The 23,373-nt window shown below is 37.5% G+C and overlaps 2 protein-coding genes across 2 annotated transcripts in view; both read right to left on the reverse strand.

Annotated features, from left to right (window-relative positions):
* Positions 1-629: 629 nt before the first annotated feature.
* LOC120778914 overlaps positions 630-23,373 on the reverse strand; it is a 61,834-nt gene continuing 39,090 nt past the window's right edge. Inside the window, exons 4-5 of the mRNA XM_040110964.1 lie at positions 18,704-18,875; positions 630-3,820 (exon numbers count right to left, since the gene is read on the reverse strand). Of these exons, the coding sequence (XP_039966898.1) occupies positions 3,237-3,820; positions 18,704-18,875 (756 nt within the window). The 3' untranslated portion in view covers positions 630-3,236. The remainder of the gene's footprint in view (positions 3,821-18,703; positions 18,876-23,373) is intronic.
* On the reverse strand, positions 6,839-9,476 carry LOC120778903 (phosphate-regulating neutral endopeptidase PHEX-like). The gene has a single exon (XM_040110953.1). It carries the CDS (start codon positions 9,332-9,334, stop codon positions 7,283-7,285), a length of 2,052 nt encoding a protein of 683 aa, XP_039966887.1. The 5' UTR covers positions 9,335-9,476; the 3' UTR covers positions 6,839-7,282.

Here is a 23,373-nt window from a genome sequence, read left to right on the forward strand (position 1 = left end):
TTGCCTGGCACAAATATATGAACTCCTACCGAAAGTGTGAAAATGGAAGAAATCGGATGATAACCCCGCTCACTCTCCATATAACATTACTACTAAAAGCGCAATAAATCAATAAGTGAGTTTGACAGATATATTAAATTTTACCACCGAGATGACATGAGTGGCCTTTAAAGGAGCCGGAGTCAAAATTAGACGATAGGCGTCGAACCGCTCACTTTTAGATGAAATCACATATCTCGAGATCCGCCCGACGGATTTCAACCAAGTCTGATACGTGGCATTCCTCTCACATTTCTATGTTACGGAGTGCAAAATCGGACTCGGATATTTGTAGATCTATACTAATCCACTAGTGACTTGCTTGGCGAGGAGTTACAACGAACTTCAACTCCAATGCCTCCGCTGACCCAAGTTCTTGATCATGACTTGACTCATGATGATTACTGTTAGAGAAATATTTCAACCATATGTAGAACTTACATATCCTTAATACCTTTTCTTTTTGGTATAATGAAATAAAAAAATATAATTGTTGTTTGCTTTTAACTGTGTGTTGTATTTCTAATTAACAAGTTTAAATAAATATATATTTTAAAGTGAAAACGATAACAGTAATAATATTACATAAACATTGACAAAATTATATGACAAGTAAAGGCCATATCATCGACTACATTTATCTAAGTCTAAGATGTGCATGTTATAATGATTTTAAACAAAATTTATTTACTTAATTATCTAGCGCGGAATTACAATATATTCGCAAAATGGTAATCCAATACCGGAAACCCTTTAAAAGTAGTCATTGGTTTATCAGCAGATTACAATGTCATATTTGTATATCAGTACTTGTATATACAATAGAGTCTAGAAACTGTCTCAAGTAGAACCAATTTTTTATATACATACAGTAGCACACATTTGTGGACTATGATTACTCTGTCATGGATTCGATAGCTTCCACTACTCAGTCAGCCTTCCACTGTAACTTTTCCCAGAAAGGTTCAAAACTGGATTTTATTCATAGATAATAATAAGATCCTGCGAAGAAACGCGAATAAAGAGCAGAAGTTTTGTAATGCAAACAGAAAGTAAAAAAAAAATCTATTAAAAGGAAATAGAGGATAACCATCCTAGAAACAATCAGTAAAATTGTCGATCCATTTCCAATAAAAATTATAATGCTAAAATTTAAGAACTTAAGACTTTACGCTTACCATTTCTAAGAGTCCATTGATCTCGAAATAAAATTTCTAAAATTTCATTAGAGATTTCGTCATTGACTGGGGAAATCACTAGCTAAGGTTGAAAAGGAAAGTAAAAGAAACTAGAGAGAGAGAATTATGACGAGAAGAGAGCACGTATACATATATGTATACTCCAATTAAAGTTTGCTGATCTAATTCACATATAGATTGTTATGCCCAAATGTATGCCTGTCATCCCTAAGAGTCCTTTGATCTCGAAATGAATTTTCAAAAAAAGTACTCAATATACATACTTCTTCATTGCTGACTTCTCCATAGACTGACGAAATTACTAGCTACCGCCTAGAAGGTGAGTAAGCCAGAGAGATATATATATACATATATATAGAGAGAAATAGACAGATAAAGAGAGAGAGCGTGAAAGAAAGGCACTGTCTCGATACACTAAAAATATCAATTGGAAGTGGTATACTTGAGGTTTCGTAATTTTCGGATACGTAAAGAGGCAGATGATGTAAAACATGATTTCCCTACAATTTACCTACAAAAGACTGAAACTTTACTTCTTTCATAACAATATTAAACGTTGAAATAACGGCCACTTTGCAGCTCTCCACAACTGTGCGCCAATCTTGCAAAGCCTTCATTTGTGCTGATGAATTGTTTGTTGTTACACGGAATTGCGAGTCTTAATCTCTATCTTACCATTAGCTGCTTTGGCGAAGAAGACTAGCCTACAACTAGACGAAGCACCTAATGACTGCAATGCACTTGGACGCTCGATGAGAATTTATTATGTTTTTGAAAATTATCATGAGCTACAGTGGGACGATAGTGCCACTTAAGTTTCATAAATTGGTTTTGGGAATGAAAGCTTACAATATTAGGGGGTTTCAGGATATTTGAGTCATAAAACTTGATTTCAAATAATATCAAAGTATTTTTTTTACTTCTTAATATAAATTTTTTTTAATTTTTGTTTCTAACTACATCGTTATTTATCCAAATATGGCTAAATACAAACTGGTACATAAACAACTAGTTCATAACTAGTTACATAACAAGTTTTATTAGTGATAATAAGCAAAAATTAAAAAAAAAAATTTTGCGTTATTTGAATTTCAGAATTATGGTAAAAAGTATCATTGAAGGCGTGCTATCAATAAACTATACACATAAGTCAATGCCTAAGTCATTCTCAAAGCAATTTTTGCCACACTGTACCTCAAAGTGTGTTGCCACATCTCTGTGTAAACTACTTGATTGTTGCCTTACTACATATTGTGTTGTCTCAGCTTGTTGTTGTTGATAGTGCCGTCGTTACACACTGTTATTTGCCGTAATTTGTTGCAAAAACTATTGTTGCTGTATTGCCAGCACAGCGCCACTCATTGTTTTGGTCGCTTTTTCACCACACTTCAATGTGCTGAATGTTGCACGTTCCAAATGCCACATGATTTCCCAGTTGGACAATGATAATTTTGATATTGTTGCTAATCCCCAGCAGTAGCTGCCAGCGGCAAAACACAACGGCGTGCCACACGCGGCTCGGCTCAGCTCGGCTCGCCTAATGCCAACAACTGCTAATCTGGGCATTATAAATGTTGTTTTATTTTAGTTGCAGAACTCGTTGTTGTTGTTGTTTGGAACTTCATCTTTGCAACTGCAACAGCTCTGCCCTTTTTTTACTTTATTTACTTCTACTTTTAGTTTTCGACTTAAATTGTTACTTTCGTACTCTTAGCCTGGCGTTCGTTTTTGTTGAACATTTCGTGACTTTTCTACCTTGTTTTGTGTTATCTGCTGATTTCTTACTTGACTCCAACTTGAGTTTAACGAGCACATTGTTGACCAGCGCATTTCCTTCCGTCACAACGCCACGCACATGCAACCGCCCAGCAATACTTTTCAAGCCCCTCACCCAACCACGCGCGTGGTCCAGCCCACAGTTACACAAAAAGCATCGCAAACACCCCTCCAACCTCCTTAATACCGCGCTAGTTCTCTTAAGTTATAGGACTGTACTCTTCAACAACTGACATTTGTCGTCATCGTCGTCGTTGTTGTTGGTGGGACCCTCCTCAATGCTGTCGCCGCCCTGGACGCTGTGATGGACAATTGCTCATCTGCGTAACTTTTATGAACTTGCTCTGATGCTTCACTCGCCTGCTGTTGCTGTTGTTGCTGCTGTTCTTTGCCAACTCGCGCCCGACTCCGCCGCCATTGCCAGTGACAGCGTTGCGTTGAACTGCCGTTCTCAGCTCCTGCAGCCTCCGCTAGCTTTTTGTTGTTGCCCTTGCAATTGTCAGTCGTGCTGTTCACTTGTTGTGCTGCCTCAGCGTGAGCATTTGGTGTTGCTGTGCATTCCTTGGCAGCAACTTTTCCATTCGACGCATTCTTTTGGCTACCAACAGCAGTTTTGACCTTCTTCTTATCTTGCTGTTGCATTTCTTTGGCTTTGATTTGTTGCTGTTGTTGTTGGTGTTGGTGATGTGGGTGTTGCTGATCACTTTCATGTTGCTGAATTCTTGCTGTTGTAGTCGCCTTGGGACGCCCCTTGGATTCAGGTGAACATTTGCGCTTCTCCTTTGGGGAATTTCGACTGCTCCGAACTGCAAAGAAGTAGAAATTGAATAAGGAATGAAAAGATATGTAAACTGATTTCAATTCTAAAGTATTCTAAATTTTTGAGCAGTTTTTAGTTATGGAATTATAGAGTCTAGGAACATTCATGGAAACATAACGGTTTACAGTATTATTGTAATATACTATTTGGATCGCTGCTAAATGCGACTTTCTTGTGGTTGTGTCTCTCCGAAATTTCGCAAATGGAGCTTCCTGATTTTCAATCATTTTGAAAAACTCTCGATTTTTAGGTGCTTTATATCAAAAGTGACTGGAAGGCTCGCCAATATCAATAAACAGTAGGGTGGTCAGTCGCTAAAAGAGCGGGAAACCAACAATAAGCTCATTATTTTTCCTAGGAAATTTCCACCAAAACTAATTGGAAATTCGATGGCTGTAAAAGAAACTAGCCTGCATAAGTCTGCTTTATTTTACGCTTTGGGTGATACTTAAACTTAATCAAGAGAAATGAGAGGACTGTGTGGATTCACAGTAATAACTTTGAAGGCATAGAAAATTTCGTCTATCTTGGAACCAACATCAACACCAATAACAATATCAGCCTGAAAATCTAATTCACTTTTGTCAACAGGTGCTACTTTGGACTGATTACGGAATTGAAAAGTAAATTCCTCTCTCTAGGAACAATGAAAAAACTCTAAAGTTCTTCTTCCTACCCGTCCTGTTATATGATGCAAAGGCACGGACAATGACATTATCTGTTGAGTCGGCCTTAGCAGTGTTCGAGAAAAAGGTTTTTCTGAAAGATTTATGGTCCTTTGCGCATTAGCGACGGCGAGTACTGTAGTCGATGGAACGATGAGCTGTACAAGATATACGGCGACCATGACATAATTAAGCGAATCAAGAGACAGCTGCTGCTCTGGCTAGGTTATGTCGTAAGGATGGAGGAGAAAACTCCACATTTGATAGTTTTCGATTCAGTACTCGCCGGTGGAGGCAGACGAAGTGGAAGAATTATACACCGTTGGAGGGATCACGTGAAGAAGAACCTGGCTGCACTTGGTATCTCGAATTGGCGTCGAATTGTAAAAAACAAAATCGACTGGCGAGCTATTGTTAACTCAGCCATAACCGCGTAAGATTCACTATTGTGGATTCACTAATATTTCAACTGCCTCAAGTGAATCATTACGATAGTGTCTTGTAATAACTTCTGCCCCTCAACTTGATTAATTTTTTTCTTGTAAATAAAAATTTTCACCTGTAGTATCACTCTCAGCTTGAAAGCTTACTCACTTATCAAATAATTAGTAAACTCAAAAGATGACCAGCCATCAATATCTTATGCTGAAAACCAAAAGGCTGCTTGTAGAGCTCAAGCTTACCAAACTCTGGCAAATAGTTACGGTTTTTAAGTATGAAAGAGACATCTACGTGGCAATATCTCGAGAAAATTATTGTTTTTTGTGCCATATTCACCCAAAATTTTCAATGATAATAGCAACAAGTGCGGTTTAGAGACAGAAAACTGTTTCTGTAATCGCATACAGAATAGTAAATTGATTGGTGTGAGTCAAGAACAATTTTCAAAGTGACTTCCAACAAGAAGCTTCAGTAAAGCTAATATGAATTTCATATGAAAACTTTTTAGTACTGCTCACTATAAAACTGAATGCCAGAATATTGCACTCGCATGTAAATTATATGTTAGGATAGGTCCTGCTTTGAATATGTGTCTTTTACTTCAACCTTAAGCAGTGCTCTTTCGGTAAAAGATTATGTAAACTGAGGGTAAAGAGTGACACACTATTACTCTCTGAGTTGAGAGAGGAATTTGCTCTGTGAGGTTGTAAATATGAGAATATACAACTGAAATAAAAATATTGCCATAGAAAATATTTATAACTCATCTGCTCATATGATTATGTTTATACAAATTATTTTAGAGCTGTGCCTGAAAACAAAGAGACTTTGGCTTTGAAGTCGGGTTCATGTTTCTAATATTAAAAGCTTCTATTCAGTGATAAGAGTTCATCTTAATCTTGTTTACATTTCTGCCATAATCAAATGAATACTAAATTGGGATATTGACCTTAAGAATACTATAAAATAATAACAGATTTTTACTTCGGTTGCAACGTAGCTTTAATACCCTTCGAAAATACAAAATATTCCTGACTTGATGTTGAGGATTTGACGTACATATGTATATGCTATGGTGAATCGATCTGCAAAATGTCTTCAGACATGATAGCGTTCTCTTGACCAATTTTCTGAAGATATCTGGTCAAATAAAAACATGTTCATACAAGTACTTTATTCCGATTCGTTGTTGGGCAGCTATATGCCATAGAATTCGATACGTAGTAAACAGCTTCTTAGAGAAAAAGGATTTGTTTTTCAGAGCGATGTCTCAAAAGCTGAGGGACTAGTCTCGGTGTACTTGTATATATGTACGTACAGATGACGTGGCTAAATTAACTCAGCTCATTTTACAGGGTCTTCGATATTTCCTTATGGATATTACGAACTTCGTTGAAAACTTAATATACCCTGTTAACTGTTTCAAAACTTACATACCCTACATACTGAAAAAAATTGTGGACAGGTGGCAACTCTTTGAAAATTGTACCGACATCTCAAAAATGTATGTACATATTTAAATACATAAAATATGTGGCAACTCTTCTCAAAAATATGTTCGACTGCAATAAATGTAGACCCTATTATGGGCAATATTTCATTAATTTATTTCAAAACTATTTGCAGATGGCAACTCTTTCGAAAAATATGGTAAATAATTAGCTGGATTAGACACTACTAGCTTATAGCCCAGTGAGATTAATTCATTTATGTTAATTATTAAAAAAAACGAAAAGGTGGCAACTCTTGCAAAAAAAGGTTCAAAGAGCAAGCTTTTATGAACCTCTTGCATTCAATATACACATTGTACTAACATATTTATCTACTGAGTTTGATAACATAAGCAATTTGAACAGGTGGCAACTCTAAACTTGTTCACTTTTTGTCCTTATTTACTCTTTCCTCTTTGCAAAATGTTTATTTACTTTATAATGTTTTTGTTAAAATATCTCTTTCAGGTGGCAACCTCCAAAGTAGTTTGTTTGAAATTCAGCGAGCTACACAGAAACGCTTCAAAATCTTCGGGTAGATTACAAACTTTGCCTATATATGTATTTATGTATATAATTGTGTAAGTCATTCACAGCAATCCATGAATTATATTAGTGGATGTCGCGGGGTTATCACTACTCAGGCGTTGACATTGAACGTTATACACCTAAATATATTTTGTTTATATTTTTTTTTATAAATATTTCAAATTGGTTATTTGTAGGTAGAAACACATGTTTATTTATGCTTAAATTTTTTTTCGAGAATTATCGTAAATTATTAATTATAATACATAATATATATGTTATTATATGTATATCAAATAGCCATTCTTTATATTTAACTGTGACTTAGAATAGTTCACACTTTCGTTGCGGATGCATTTTGTTGCCCATATCGCATTTGAATTCACGCGCAAAGTCAACCAGATTGGCTAAGGCACCGTTCACACGCAGTGGCTCCGGCGTCGACTCGAATTTCTCTACCGAATCATGGTAATCGACGCACCACAGTTGCGCGAATCCAATGAAGAACAACTGCTGTGGAGTATATTCCAACAATGGCAGCGACTCCTTACTCAGCACATCTTCCCTGTCCTCGACATTGGACCACCAATCCTGGTAAGCGTGTTGAGCAATCGCCACAGCGCCGCTATCCAAAATGGAAAGCTCTTCCGCTTTGGCGCTAAACAAATTCTGACCGCGATATTTGAAATTGTTGTAGTGATTTTCGGCAAAGCATTTGGCACGATCATCGTAAGTCTCCGTTGAGGTCGCATCCCACCACGAACGCTGATAGCCATGCTGATCGTAACGACGACCGGCGGCGTCAAAGCCACGTAGCATTTCATGTGCCAGCAGGTAACCGAGTGTGCCGTAACGTAAGGCATGCGGATACTCGGCGTCCCAGAAGAAACGCGATTGTAGAAAGACAATGGGTATTTCAATATTATTGTTTTGTGGATTGTAGCGGGGCAAGCGTACCTCAGGTTGTGCGCTTTTCGGTTTGGAAAACAAAGCTTGCAGTTTATGCTGTGTCTGCCACTCCAAAACGTTGATCAAATTGCTGAAATATTGTCCTGGCTGTATGTCAAGGTCACGCAATTGATCCGCCAATTCGGTGTCCTCATGCGAAATTAAGCGCAGACGTATTTTCTCTAGCTTCTGTTTCGCATGCTGACGTGTGTTTTCCGAAAGCCAGTCGAGCTCCGTGGCGAGTTCGTCATGGAAAGTGCGTTTGATATCGGCCCACGTCGATTGCAATTCATTCACCATCAATATGTTGTTGTAGTTGCGATTGAACATGTTCTGCAATTGCGCGGGTAGAAAGGAGATAATCTTACGCACACACCAGTTATCATTGTTCGGCGTGTTGATCTCGCCGGCAAAGTCCAGATGCTCCAACACCCGCCACATGGTGTAGTTGGCTATGTGTAGCTTAGGTGTATCCCTTATGACCTCGACTAGATTCGAGAAGTACTCTTCAGGTGTCTCATAGACTTTAGAGTAGATAGTTTGATTTACCACAAGCGTTAGGTAACGGTTTAGGTCAACATAATTGCCGTAAGCGGACTTCAGTTCACTGACGAAGCGTTGGCGCGTCATCTGCGGCAATGTGAGCTTCGCATTATCCGGCAGACCTTTAGCTAAATGTTGTTCAATATCGAGCACTTGCTGTGCCACCTCTTTGGCCCAACGCTCACCCATGTCAGGAAAATATTTGTGCAACTTTTCGGCAATATCATCGCGGTAGTCCTCGCGTTCATCATCATAGCTGCTATCCAAATAAAGTTGCTTACCGCCCAACTTCAGTTGAGGCGCACCAACTTTCAGTCGATTCATATCGTTCTCCTCGAAATCCGGCACCACCTCCAAGCCAATCAGTATGTCCACACCTAAACGACGTCGCAACTCGCCAACCACTTTCAACCAATCATATTCATTTTCATACCAGCTCTGCAACTTAATCGCCGGCCAACCGCCACGTAAGTCCACAAATTCTATAATCGGTAATAAGCCCAGTCGCTGCACAGCGACCTCATTGCGACAGGATTCGAAAAATTTCGTCAACTTGCGATCGGCTGTGTTGTCCGTTTCGCGTCCGCTCTGCAACATATCGGCGCTCTTGCGCACATACAGATCCTGCAGCTGATCCAAGTAGGCGGAACGCGGCTTCGAAGCGCTGCTCGCATGCAATTTTCGCCATCTGCCACAGGCAAACTCGTAGAAATCATCACAAGATGCGCGCTCGGCGTCGATGTAGGCGCGTATTTGTGCCGCCTTGGCCATACGCAGGACGCCGCTGCTGTAGTTTTGCGCGATGCTTTGCTGCAGCGTGGCGCTAAAGCTAGCCAGGAGTACTAAAGTGGCTAGCAGCCATTTGTTGTGCGTTGTCGCGCACATTTCACTTTCGAATTAATGGATTCTTTCAGCGAAGGAATATCAGTTTTAGAAAAAATTCTTTTTTTTTTTACATAAATTCACTTTTCCGTTTATTGTTGCTGCCTACCGTACACACCGTTCGCCCAACACGGACTAATCAAGTCTGTCTAACGCCAGCATCTTCACCGCCTTGTAAGCGCAATATCAGTCCACTCATCTCGTACGAAAACTCTGTGCTGCCGTTCGTTAATTGAGTTAATATTTTCTAATTAATTGAACACATTTTAAGCGATTAGCACGCGCTACTCATCAGCAGCTGCCGCATTGTTGCCGCTCACACTCCATGTTGCGCTGGCTCGGCTCCGCGGCTCTTAAGCTTTACTCATCGGCCCGTCTCTGCTTAGATGCCGCATAAACGACTGCACACTTGTACATATGTAGTTTTGCACACATACCTTATGAGGATTGAGCGCAGAACTAAGCCGCATGACCTAATTTAATTACAGCAACCGCCGTCTCTTTATTTTTCTCTATATAATGTCTTTATTATTTCCAATTATAGTAAAGCATTTAAAGGTTTGACTCAAGCAGCCGTGTTTGTATTGCAAAGCTCACCACATCAAGGTCAATTTGATTAATTTCGTTAATTACTTAGTAAGCGCGTTCTCACAAAATAAACAAATTTAATGAGTTTACTTAGCAAGTCAAACACCTAAAGATTCTCTTTGATCATTTACATTACCCTTGATTGATGAAAAAATTCATTCTGATTATTGTAATAAAGAAGATTCATGCGTGCGGTTGCAAGCAAGAAACGCATAAGTCGTACTCATTTATCTAATAATTTACAAATTAATTAGTAATTTCCTTTCCCCCATTGAACTGCAAATTGCAATCAATTTCGGTCAATATCGAAAGGAAGAAAGTTCTTAATTTCAGTTCACAGTTCTCTGAATCTGAATAAACAGCTGACTAAAGATCAAAAACTCTTGAGGTTACTTTATAAAACAAAAATATTTCTAATAAAGTCAGTTTATTTCTAATAAAGTCAGTATTGTAGCTCTCAATTGCACCGATGAACGACTTTTTGAAGGAACTTGAGGAACAAGACTGTAGCCCTTTTTTTTCTTAAACACCGTTCACCATCTCACTCAAGGATATCCAATTGTGCAAACCAAATGGGCAGATGGAAATAAATTGGCTATAAATCCAAATACAACTGAGCTAGTTTCAATTACTTGGAGTTACAAAATCTTTGATTGTACTCTACCCTCGTTGGGAGGCTTTATTATTTAACCGATGGCGAGGTACACCCTTGGGGGGCTTATCCTTGATAGGAAGCCCTCATGGAAGCCAAAACATCAAGGAAAGGGTGAGGGAGTCATCGAGAGCTTTACACTGTTGCAAATAAGCAATGAGGTTTCTCACGTAGCACCTGTTGTAGGCTTGGAAAAGCTGGCCATATGATGTATTCAGGGCTGGGATACACTAAAACTCTACACTGCTTCGTTTGGTTTCCTTACAATCAAGACCTCGCGGAGACTTTTTCAGGCGGTTATGTCGGAGAAGAAGTGAAGTGAGCTCTTTTAGGGATGTGTCGAAGTCAAGAGCAGAGTAAGAGATGGAACCTTCTGTCAGGAGCTCCCCATGAACTCCATTTCAGGTTACCAGACCACTGCAACGTCTGTCAAGTAGAGGTGGCTGCCATCAAGGCAGCATTAGATGTATTGCTCTGAAGTGCAGCTTCCGAGATCTGCATTCACTCCGGTAGCCAAGCGTCAATACTGGGGTTTGTTGCTCAAAACTACAAAAAAAGTGCACGACATCGGTAGCAATAGCTTCAAGCTTCTTCCATATCGGACTTGTTGATTTGGAATGGCCGGAAACTGAAAATCCGATGAGCACGCCAATGAAGGATGTGCGACTGCACTATCCTTTTGCCCCAAAGTGAACCGTAAAAAGTCTTACTTGCTCTCAGTAAAGTCAATCTCGGCGCCCATGTAGCTGTTCTGATTGGACCATTAGGTTCTCATGCGGTGTGGCTACATGTTTTTTTTGAACACTCTTTGCCTTCATGATTGCCCTATATGGTAAGCACAAAACGCTTCATCGATCCAGAAGTCGGTGGATCTATCTGGTGATTTACTTTTAAGAGTTTCTGGGTAACACAAAGTACGAATATCTGTCTAAGTGGGGTCCATCGATTAGTATTAATCCTACGACATAACCTAACTTAACCGTTTGTTTAGAAAATAATCAAATCGTGATAATATTTTTATATGAAAAGGTTTTCCTTAAAGGAGCTTGGTTACATGAGATATCATATAATATCGCAAACGTCCCTTTCTTCCCAAGGAACTGCCCATTTGTCTAAATCGGACCACTTCGGAGCTCAAGAGTCGTTTTCAGTCATTACAGATATTCGCTAAAAGATCTCCTTTGAAGCTTATTGGAAAGGCAATAACAAAAAGTCAATATTTTTACAAATTGTATATAATTATAACAGTGCATTGTGAGTCCGAAACCGCTTCGAATGTGCTTCATGTAATATAACAATCTTTAAAACTTCATAAAATTGTAAACAAACTGCTATAGCACATGTTGAGACCTAAACATGTAAAAAACGTTTTTTCTGAAATTAAAGTGCATTACAATACTAATCCTTTTTCCTTTAATCCTGCTTTGGAGTCTGATCAAACTAAGTTCTTGCACTTTCAATGAAAGTAGAAAATTGCTTAAATGCACTTGCAACAATGCGGCCGTGTAAGTTCGTAAGTAACAGTAAATAACGGCACGCTAATACTACTTATGCAGAATATTTAAAGTTTACATGCTCTTCTTAACTCCCGCTTTTACACCCGTCAACCCTTTTAACCGGGTACTGAATACCAAGTAACGCGTTCTGCTTTATGTTGCCTTTGTTCTTGTGTTTATAGTTTATTATTATTATTATTGCTGTTGTCGTTGTTATTGTTGTAATGGATACTCTCAAAGATTACAACAATATGCTTTCACAGTCAATGTTTACACAATTTCAACTTTATTATAGTTGAAAGTGTCCCTTGGCCTCGTTAGGGTACATCATAAAAAAGTTTTCGCTTGCGCCGAGCGACGTCCGTACCCAGCACCCAATCATGGTCGATGTGGCGTGGGGCTAGGGGCAAGGGTAAAGCTGCGCGGGGAACAAGTCTAGCTGATTTTGTGAGTGGGTGGAGTGGAGTACTTTAGAAGAACAAGTATTGCAACAGCATGAAGATAAATAATGGGAAAAAAATAAAAATACCGTTAACTAATACAACGTCTCTACGCCTGATGGTCCTTAAGACCTGGCAAACAAAACAAAAGAAGAGTTAAATGTACAAAAACAACACCACCAATGGAAGTTGTTACGAAAAAATAAAATGCGAACAACTTCACTTAATCCTGAACTAAAAATGGGGGTGCGGGGCGGACGCGCTTACTCGCTGTTATCCGTGAGCTGGAGCGGTATGAGTTTAAGATTGTGAATGCGCGCAGATTGAAAATCACAAACACGCGGAAAGTTTACGACAACGCAAACACCGGCGCATACATAACCTACCAAACATAGCGGGACAACAAAATGTACAACAACAGTAACAACAGTAGCGAGCGTAATAATAATAACCACTGCAACTACTTAAAGAACAACGACAATAACAAATAACAATAACAACAAAACAGGCTGCACATCAACATTAACATAAAAACATCAGCGCAACAACAATGCGGCTATGCTATGCCACGCCATGCTCTGCGATGCGGTGCGGTGCTGTTGCGGGCGGTGTGATGCGTAGGGCACACCGGATGCGGCGATTACTTTAACAATAACACTAACGATATGGAAAAACTTTAGTAATTTATGTAACATAATTATTCCAGCAAAGTAAAGAAGAGAAATAATAAAATAAAGCTTAATAAACCAGCGCCGCGTAACGAGCTGCCGCTCAGAGTGCGGCCGAGAGGAAGGAAACAGTGTGTAAATGCGTGCTGTGACAGCTACGACAGCACACAACGTAACACTAACATGCGCTGCATGGATAACCGGCAGCGCAGTCGTGTACTTTTGTGACTTAAAAGCCGAAGGATTGCGAGCTGTTGGGCGAAACTGCGAGAAACTTGTTCTTAAATCTGTGCCTAACAAAGAGCGCCGTTATGTTTTGTATAAATTTAAAGACATCAAACAATTTCAAGACCGTTTGGATAGTTGCAGCTGCTCATTTGGTTTAGTAACAAGGACTAGTTAAAAAAAGTATTGCGGCAAAAGCTCCCGTATAGGCATAGAGAAACGGAGAGGTGGGAAAAAAGGAAAACTCGAAGCTACTACTTATTATCAAAAAGCATATAAAACACTTCACATAGCTTTTACTCTTCCTCGTCCATCTTGTAATTAACCTCAATTTTCTTAAAATCATTCAAGGCATAATCTTCTAAACGTGTTACTTAGGAATTAGGAGACAAAAACCAAACGAAATATACTCTTAACTCTCCAAAAGCAACTTTGTGATAAAGAATATCCACTTTTCCATATGTGGATGATGAAAAGATGAGCTTTTGAGTAAGTTTTATTGCTCCTTAAGTGAGAACGATAGAGGAAGGTGATGAGATGTTTGAGTTTTAATAGTATGCTGAGCAGAATGAGACGTTACAATGAACCTAAGTGCCTATATGGTGTTTAGAGTTGGAATAGCATAAGTTGGACAGTCACGGCTCATAGAAGTTTTGCTGTAGTGATATATTCTTATTGTAAAAACCCAAAAAATCGTGTTCATATTACTTTCAATACAACGAAAAAGAAAAATATTCTATAAAAGGTGGTAAATTTTATGAAAAATTTATTGTCACTGATTAAAGACTTTCTTTGAAACCTATTATAAAATAAGACCAACCCTACAGGAATTGCATGGTATCTTAAAGAATTTAATATTAACTGGAAATTCTGACTTAAAACCCGTTTTGTCTTATAAAGAGAATTTTCTCATCTCCGACAGAGGTCTATAGCCACGGCCTGAAATTCTGACCTTATGACAAACATTTAGTAGTAGGCGGATTCAACTTTACATTAACAACTTTACCTACCACACTAATCTTCATTTTACTGTTTCAAAACTCCGCACTTTAGTTCTGTTTTATGGATGCCAATAATAACAAAAACATTCCTACCGGCCAATCAAACTGAAATCTGCACTTATATCTTACTTAGATTACAGGGATTTGTCAACAAAGCCAACTTTACCTAACCCTCGAACTTCTGGATTTATCGATTTGCAGCCGCCGTTTACACCCATTAATTTTAGTCTTCGAGATTCCAGATTCGAAGAGTTGTGCACAGGCGAAACTTATTTAAAGAGACTCTATTAAATTTCATTATTTTAATGACGCCGAAGAGATAGTTCATTTCAGTCCACATTCTACAGGCAAAGAGCACTTAAGTAACATAAAATTCACGCAGTGTCATCCAACAATTTACTCCACCAACCAAGGAACGACACACACAAAACTTCCTTACATTTTCTAATAATTTTGGTCTTAATTTTACTTATATTTCTTCTACACTGTCATTGACGCCCAGAGGTCTATTTGACATCATTAATGGTTGTAAACATCAACTTAATCTTAACGCAAATTTGAACGTCATTCTGGAAAACTTGAGGACGCGCTAACAAGTTGAAGCGCGTGAATAAAAAACAAACTGCACCGAACATAAAAGAAAAATCTCGGAAAAATAGCAGATGAAACTTACGGCCCCCAACAGTGCAAAAAGACAGAAACAAAAAAAATGTAAGGAAAGGAAGTCAGATAGCGTCGAGAGTTCGACACGTCACGCAGCGGCAGTCACGGTGAGTGTAAACGAAACTGCTGAAGACTCGAATGACAAAAGTAAGCGCGCGAGCGGACGAGCGGACGACCGAGCTAAGTGCTGTCAGTGGCAACGGCGACTAAACGGAAATTAATAAGCACATTCTAATGATTGTTGCAAAAGTTATCAGCATATAGCGGCGCAGAGCTGCATAACTGTAATTGGGCACGGGAGAGGTCATTAGGGGCAACAAGTTGAAGTATATTTTCCTTTAAGAATTTTAGTTATTTATTTTATTTTTTTTGCATTCCTTTGTCGAATTTTTATTTTTGTCTTCGTTTTTTAGGAAGTTTGCTGTGTCAGGGCAAGACCATCACACAGCGATTAGTTTAATGGAAAAACTGTATTATAATCTATATGCTAGGGTTGTTCTTATTTTCCGGAAAGGTAAGGCCATTGGTATGCGGTCTGCTTATATATTACGTTTGGGAAATGTCTCAGTACAGAAAGCAATTATAGATTTTATATACTACAAAAAGAAAAAAGTAAGACTTTGTTCATAGTTTTAAAATTTTTAATTTATTCTCAAAACCTTTGTCCTCACACACAAAGTAATCCCTCTTGGCCCCAATACACTTGTGCCAATGTTTTTTTCCAATCCTCGAAACCGCACACAAAATTTGTCAATGTAAATTTTCGGAATGGCCTTCAATGCGCATAGCGATTCACATTGAACGTTATCGATGGACTCAAAACGCTTTTTCCCGAGCGGTCATTTGAGTTTTCTGAATGGTAAGAGTCACACGGAGCTAAATCCGGAAAATACTGTGGTGAGGGCACGATATTGGTTGGAAATTTGGCGAAAAACTCACGAAGAATCAATGCGGGATACGGCGATGCATTCACCAACACTTGTCGGTCAGCTTCACGCAAACAACGCATGACATTAAAATAGTATTCCTTATCGAGAGTTTGGCCATTTGGAAGTAATAAGGAGCTTACCATACCTCGATAATCAATTGTCAACATAATCTTTCTTTTTTGACCTGCTTTGACGTGATTTTTCAGCTTCGGCTCACTTTTGCCTCTATATTTGGCCGAACGATCGTCTGTTTCCGAGTCGTAAGGATAGATCTAAAAGTCATCACCAGTAATAATACATTTCATGATATCCTTGTAGTCGAAAAGCATTGTTTCACAGACGTTAACGCGACGCTGTTTTTCGAAAAAATTTAGTGATTTTGGAACCAATCATGCTTTCATCTCTTTTTTAGGCTCAAAAGATCCTTCAAAATGGATTTCATTGATCGTTTTGATATTCCAACGATAACAGTAAGATCTCTGATCGTCGATTATCAAACCTCAATTCCTTTATTTTATTGACGTAATGAAATTCGTCGTCAATGCGTTCTGATCTTCTCTGAATTATCACCGCAGGCCTCTTCCAACATTCTGAAAATTTCGGCACCAGAAATTTGATTTCGCACACAAAATTTTATGGAACTTCTTTGTTGTATAATTTCACTCATCATAGAAATCGCAGAACGCATTTTATGTACTTTAGAAAGACAAGCGTATACTAAACATTTATGATTATTTTGAAGTGATATTTAGCACTGATACTACTGACAACCTAAAAAAAATATATTTCGATGAATGGATCATCGGGCGAAATTTAAATTGAAAAGTCTTAGTATTTTTTGCCCACAAAGGTACATCCATTCGCTCTTTTTAAAAACAGAAGATATAACGATTTTACTGAAGAATCGGAGGGAAACTCATATCGACCTGAGTTCCTGTTAATTTATGATTTTTCCAAGAGCTCCTTTTTACAACCACTCCAACGAAAAACACTGTTTAATATTAAAAATGAAATGTTTAATATGAGTATCAACGCCAAGCATTAATTTTCGAGTAGATCGTTTATATGTATATACTACTGTGATCAAATTGAAAGGTGAATTTTTTATTTATACTTCGCGTGTTTTTCGAATTGGTAAATTTTTTTTCTGTAAATTGGTAGTGCTGTTAATGACATCTATGCTAAATTTCACTTCAAAATATTCATTAGTATTTGAGAGTAGTTTTGAGAGGCTCTAAAAGTGAATTCTTCGATTTTTACTATATCTGATTTTATTGAACAAAAAAGTGCGATAATGCGCCATCTCATACTGCAGTGGTTGTTCGTGATCATTTCGCCACATTTTCAACTAATATCGTGCCGCAACCACCGCATTCGCCTGATTTACCTTTGTGTAACTTCTGGCTATTCAGCAAATTCACATGAGCACTCCGAAGACACCGTTTTGACTCAATTGAGGAAATAAAAGCTGAATCTAGAAGTGAATGACCATCTTCGATTTTTACTACGACTGAGTCTGAATTTATTGAACAAAAAAGTGCGATAATGCGCCATCTCATACTGTATTGGTTATTCGTGATCATTTTGTCACATTTTCAGTCAGTCAGTTTACCAATGTCTGTCTGTCCATCTATCTGTATATACGCGAACTAGTCTCTAAGTTTTTGAGTTATCATACTGAAATTTTAAATTTTCGAAAGATTTATATAATTATTAAAAAACAAAAAAATCAATCTTTGAAATATTTTGATAATACGCTTTCCGATTCATTTAATGTTCTCTTCAGGTGTTCCACAAGGTAGTCATTTTGGCCCGATTCCGTTCTTGTTATTTATTAACGATATCTCTTCTGTCATAGAATTCTCAAATATCTTTATATGCCGACGACGTAAAGCTTTTTAAATCCTATACTTCTATTAATGAAAGGTGTCTGTTACAAAAAAAATTTGTTTGCTTTTCTCGCAGTTCAGGGTTCCGCTCTCATTACGTAATAATAGACTATTTACTACAGAAAGTGTTTAACTTTGTTGATCTACGAGTTTCAATGGACAATAAGCTCATTTTTAGTTTTCATATTGGCTTTATAGTCTTCAAAACAAAAGGTATTCACAGTTTTGATAAACGTTAAAGAATTTAAAGATCCGCATTGGTTAGGTGGGAGGAAGTTAATCATTGGGTTATAAAATTACCCTTTTCCTCCCAATAATCTGCGCCTTTGACGAAATATCACCGATATTGGACCGCTACAGCATATAGCTGCGCAACAAACTGAGCGAACAAAGGGTCTAATATTAACTCTTTTCTAGAGATTTCATGGTCCTTTGCAATAAAAAGCCGTGTTAGGGTATCGCATAACCTGATTTTCTTATGACTACATTGATTTCAGTAGTTTGCGTTTAGAACACGCCTAATGCATTCTGATTTCCCTAACGGTATTTCGTTCATACTTTGTGTTTTAAACGCTTTTCCCCCACTTAATCACCTTAAATCCAAGCAACTTCCGGTATAAGTATATCATTTGTGGCAACTAATGAGTTTGGCAAGATACTTACAAAATGCTACAACATTTCTGCCGGACTGTCCCCCCATCGAATACACTTCTAATGCACTCACATTTTCGAAAAAAAAAGTTGCAAAAACGCGCGAAGTTCAATTTTCAAAAACTAAGCGTTCTGGTTTGAGTGAGTTGTTGTTTTTGTGGTTAACTTACCGCCATCACAGGGAAAACTCTCAGCCAACACGGTGAATAATTTATCCGCGAGCAGGCAGCGTCCTCTGGGCCCTAACGGCACACGACACACCGGACATTTGACCGAACGACTGCGGCAGTTGTTGCACAACACATGTCCGTTACAGCACTGCCAACCAGGTGGCCGAATCACCTACAAATAAACAGCGAGCAAATAAATGAGAGACACGCTTTTGTGTATGTGTGTGTGTTGTTGGGCGATATTATACAGACATATATGTAATTAAAATTGTTGATATGCAGCACGTTTTGTGGCTTGTTTTTGTTTTTATTTTTATTTTTTTTTTTGGTTTTTCTTTTTAACTCAAAAAAATTTTACAAAATTAATTATATTAAGCAAGCACGCTTAACTAACACGCAAAGGCACACACATTCACATATGCACAATTTTATCAACAACAACAACGTGTGGTTTTATACAAGGAAACGCTAATGTAGAAATTCTAACACAACGCAATTACATGAACTAATTATCATAATATGGATATGTTATAGTAAAGCTCAGTGGTCCCATTGACACACCGTGTACACCGCATTAAGCACGCAACAACAAAGTGACATAGCTAAACAAATATATGTACATACTTATGTACTCATTTGACATGATTACATGCTATTTCTATAGAAATATATTTAAATAACAGAAAAACTGCAGAGCTTTGTTGCAGTTTTACTCCGGATCACCATGTGACTGTGAAGAAATTCTTTCGAATTTCGTTCTATTTTATTTTATTTTTATACTCTACTCTGCTGAGAACTATATACTTCAGCATCGATCGGAACAAAATGGCAGTCAGACGTGGCCAAATCTGGACTATAAGAAGGGTGAGGAAAAACTTCCCAGCCGCTGTTTCCGAAATATGGTTTAAACGGGCTAGCAACAGAGGCAGATCAATGAAGCATTACCTTAGCGCCATAGTTTCCGTCTTTAGGATTGTCGTAATGGTTCAATTTTTCAACATCAGTCATAATTATATCCAACGGCGAATTCTTTTTCTAGCTTTCAAATAGCATTTCTGATATGTCTGTTAAAGTGTCTTGGCTTTAATTCATATTTCGCCAACTTTCTTTGCTTTTAAAGATTTTCGGCTGTTTTTAAACGTTTTGAAAGGCTGCTTTAGTGACTCCCAAAGACTCAGCGAGTTTTTGTTGTATTAGGCAATAACTTTCATCAATCCACTTCTTCAAACTACATATTATGGCTACTTAGGGCGATCGTTGTCTTTCAAGTCAAAATTTTGACATGACCACTCCGCTAGAACATATTCACCGCAGGCTCGCACCAAAATACAATGACTTTCAGCTAAGATATTTTTCACATTAAAGAGGAGAAGAAAGTTCTTGAGAAGAACTTTCCCAAAAAACACCTTTTGAGGCACAAAGTGTGACATATTTAATTGAAAAAAGTTGTCTCCGCTTTAAATGAATGGCATACACTGAAAAAGACGCACAGTCCAAGAGCTTTCCAAAGCTCAAACAACGAAATAATAATCAATAATCATTCGGTCATTGGAAAATTGTATATCAAATACAACTTTATACACTCCATAAGTATGCCAAAAACAAAGAGAGGATTAGAGCGTTCTCTGAAAGGACTTTTAAGACTCCTTAATTTAAATTTCGCTCGAAAACTCATTCGCCGAAATATTTTATTTCTAATTTGGTATGAATGTTAGTGTTATCTGTGCCAAATGTTACATCAAAATAATCACTATTGTTTAGTATACGCTTGTCTTTCTGAAGTACATCAAGTGCATTCGGCGATTTTTACGATAAGTTAAATTATTCAACAAAGAAGTTCCATTAAAATTTGTGTGCGGTATCAAGTTTTTGGTGCCAAAACGTTCAGAAAGTTGGAAAAGGCCTTCGGTGACAATTGTTTGTCACGAGCAAGCGTTTTTGATTGGCACAAATTATTTAAAGAGAACGCCGAGGCCGAGAACGTGTTGATGATGAAGCGCGCCCAAGACGGATCAACATCAACTGATTATCAACAGTTGAAAACTAAAAGAATTGGTTATTGAGAATTGACGATTAACAGTCTGAGATTTTACTAGCATCGTGAGAATATCGAAAGGATCAGTGAAAACCATTTTGTAAGATAATTTGGACCTAAGAGAAGTGAAAACTCGATTGGTTCCAAAATGACTCAATTTTTTTTTGAAAAACAGCAACCCGTCGTGTCTGCGAAACAATGATTTCCGACTACCATGTTGTGATGAAACGAAATATTACTGGCGATGACTCTTGGATCTATGCTTACATCCCGGAAACAGAAGATCCATCAGCCGAATATTGTGACAAAGGTGAGCCGAGAAAACTACGTCGCCAGATTTAATTCTGTATGACTTCTGGCTATTCAGCAAACTCAAACAAAACATTGACATCATAGATTTTGAGGAACAAATTAAAAATTCTAAAAGTATGAACAAAGTCTTACAAGCGAAAGACAAGTAACTACAGCGGTAGTATTGGCAGTATCAACAGTTGCAACATTGAATAAATGACTTTTTGTTCGTTCATGTAAATCATTCGTCAATATTACGAAAATAAAGTTCATGACTTGTCGTTGCTTTGAGCCTTTTACTCCTTCTATAGATATCTAAATATAATTATTGGGAATTTGATTTCTAGCTTTTGTTCTTCTAAATGAGGTCAATATGTATGAGTTAAAGCAATTTTACTGGATATAAACAGTTATGTTAATTTAGGGCCAAGAAATGTCACCAAAAAAACCAAAAAAAAAAGTTGGAAGAGTTGTGAAAAATAATATAGACTCTTCGATATACTGACAAACTACCAAAAATTTATGACTATGAGATAACTTTGATTTACCACTTTCAGCCCCAGAAGATCTTACTGAAACACTTGCTTTAAGCAAAGTTCACATAACCACAACCGCTTACTTAACACTTAACACTGCATAATAGGCATTCGTGTGGAAAGGCTAAAATCCTGTCGGAAACTAGTTGTAGACGCTTTCTCCTCCATTCACCTGCCTTAGTAGCCTTATCTTCGGCAAATCAGAAAACGTTGCCTAAACTGCGCTTTGTTCATTTGTAAGGGTCTAATATTCAATATACATATAGGATATATGATATGTCTGTTAAGATCTCTAACCTAATGAAGAATTACTTCTTTTGCACTCAACTATCGAAAACGATAATCATTTCTCAAAAGACATATTTTAGAAAATTATACGTTAAAGTGGCAGTGATATGTTAAGCAATAAAGATAACATTTCTTCACATAATACAATCGCTTAACATTTTTTTACTTCACACAATACAAAATTGTAGTATATAAAATATAGGCATGATATGAGAAATTAAATTTATTTTAATTAACAAGTAAATTTACAACTTAAATGTACACAAAACTCAATTGTTATTTGATGTGCAATCAATTTGGAAACAAAACTGACGACATATAATATTTGTAAGTTGCCAACTGTTTTAGATATTTTCCAATTTAAATGACAACTGTTGCTAGTAAAGTTGATTGCAATTTGTTTGGCGAATCTTTCGAATTAATTTAATTAACATTGCTTAGAAATATACATATGTACATGTTTGCCAAGTGAGCAAAGAAAACAAGACGCTGTAGTAAATATAACGGGTTTGGAGATAGTGAGAAACTGGTTTATTTGGAGACTACTATTGGTTATTGAAGGTATTGAAGGAAAATCTAAAATGCAATTATCAAGGGAGTATTTGAAATGAAAGAGGGTTTCTTTAAATCTACTCGCTTTTCGAAGGCATCCAAGCTTGAAGATCATGTATGTATAAATAAATTATTTAGAAACAGATATTAGTATGGGAAGCTGATGAGCTTGAGGAAGTATTTTTTAGTCGTAATATCATGAGACGGGTAGAGTTGTACTTTACGGCTTATGACTGACTACTGCTGCTGGTTTCTGTAATTATGTCATTACAGCGTTCCTCTGAGACCTGGTAAATGGCAAGAGTTTTTTCACTCAATTTAAAGGGAAAAATCAACTATTTAGTTTTTGTGAAACACTTGTGCTCTTACATCTTTATAAACTCAGGTGAGTTAGCTGCTTTTTAGAATAAAAATCAACCGCCTAAGCGAATTTGCGATTGGTGCAAGACGCTTTATCAACGAATGAAGCTTTACGTACGTGCAAATTAAAGAGTCTTTGGCATTACAAAGACCGTAGATTTTGTTTTCGTAGTGTTATTGCCTTCAAATCCCAGTTATGCGTCTTAACGAGCATGAATATTTCCACAACAGACTATGAATATAATTGAGTTTTATCTAATGTGAAGGATTAAATGACTACCAGAAACTGATAAAGATAGAGAGAGGATGAGATATTTTCTTCTAGACTCAAGGCCAGTTGCACCAGAACAAGTTGTATTAAGTTTGCCGCGAAGTTTGTAAAACGAAGAAGGAAATGTCGGAGGCCCTACCATATATATACTTGTATATTATATACATATATGTATGTATGTATAAATGATCAGCATGACAAGCTGAGTCGCTTTCGTCATGTCTGTCGGACCGTCTGTCTCTTTCAGTTTTTGGGAAATCAATCTGAAGTTTCGTGCACGACCTTTTCTCTTCACGAAGGCGCTTTTTTATCGTCAATATCGGACCACTATAGTATA

Source organism: Bactrocera tryoni, chromosome 1, assembly GCF_016617805.1.
Source record: "Bactrocera tryoni isolate S06 chromosome 1, CSIRO_BtryS06_freeze2, whole genome shotgun sequence".
Lineage (NCBI taxonomy): Eukaryota > Metazoa > Arthropoda > Insecta > Diptera > Tephritidae > Bactrocera > Bactrocera tryoni.

Coding starts and splice junctions, on each gene's coding strand:
- LOC120778903 (XM_040110953.1), bottom strand. CDS start 9,334: ATGTGCGCGACAACGCACAACAAATGGCTGCTAGCCACTTTAGTACTC.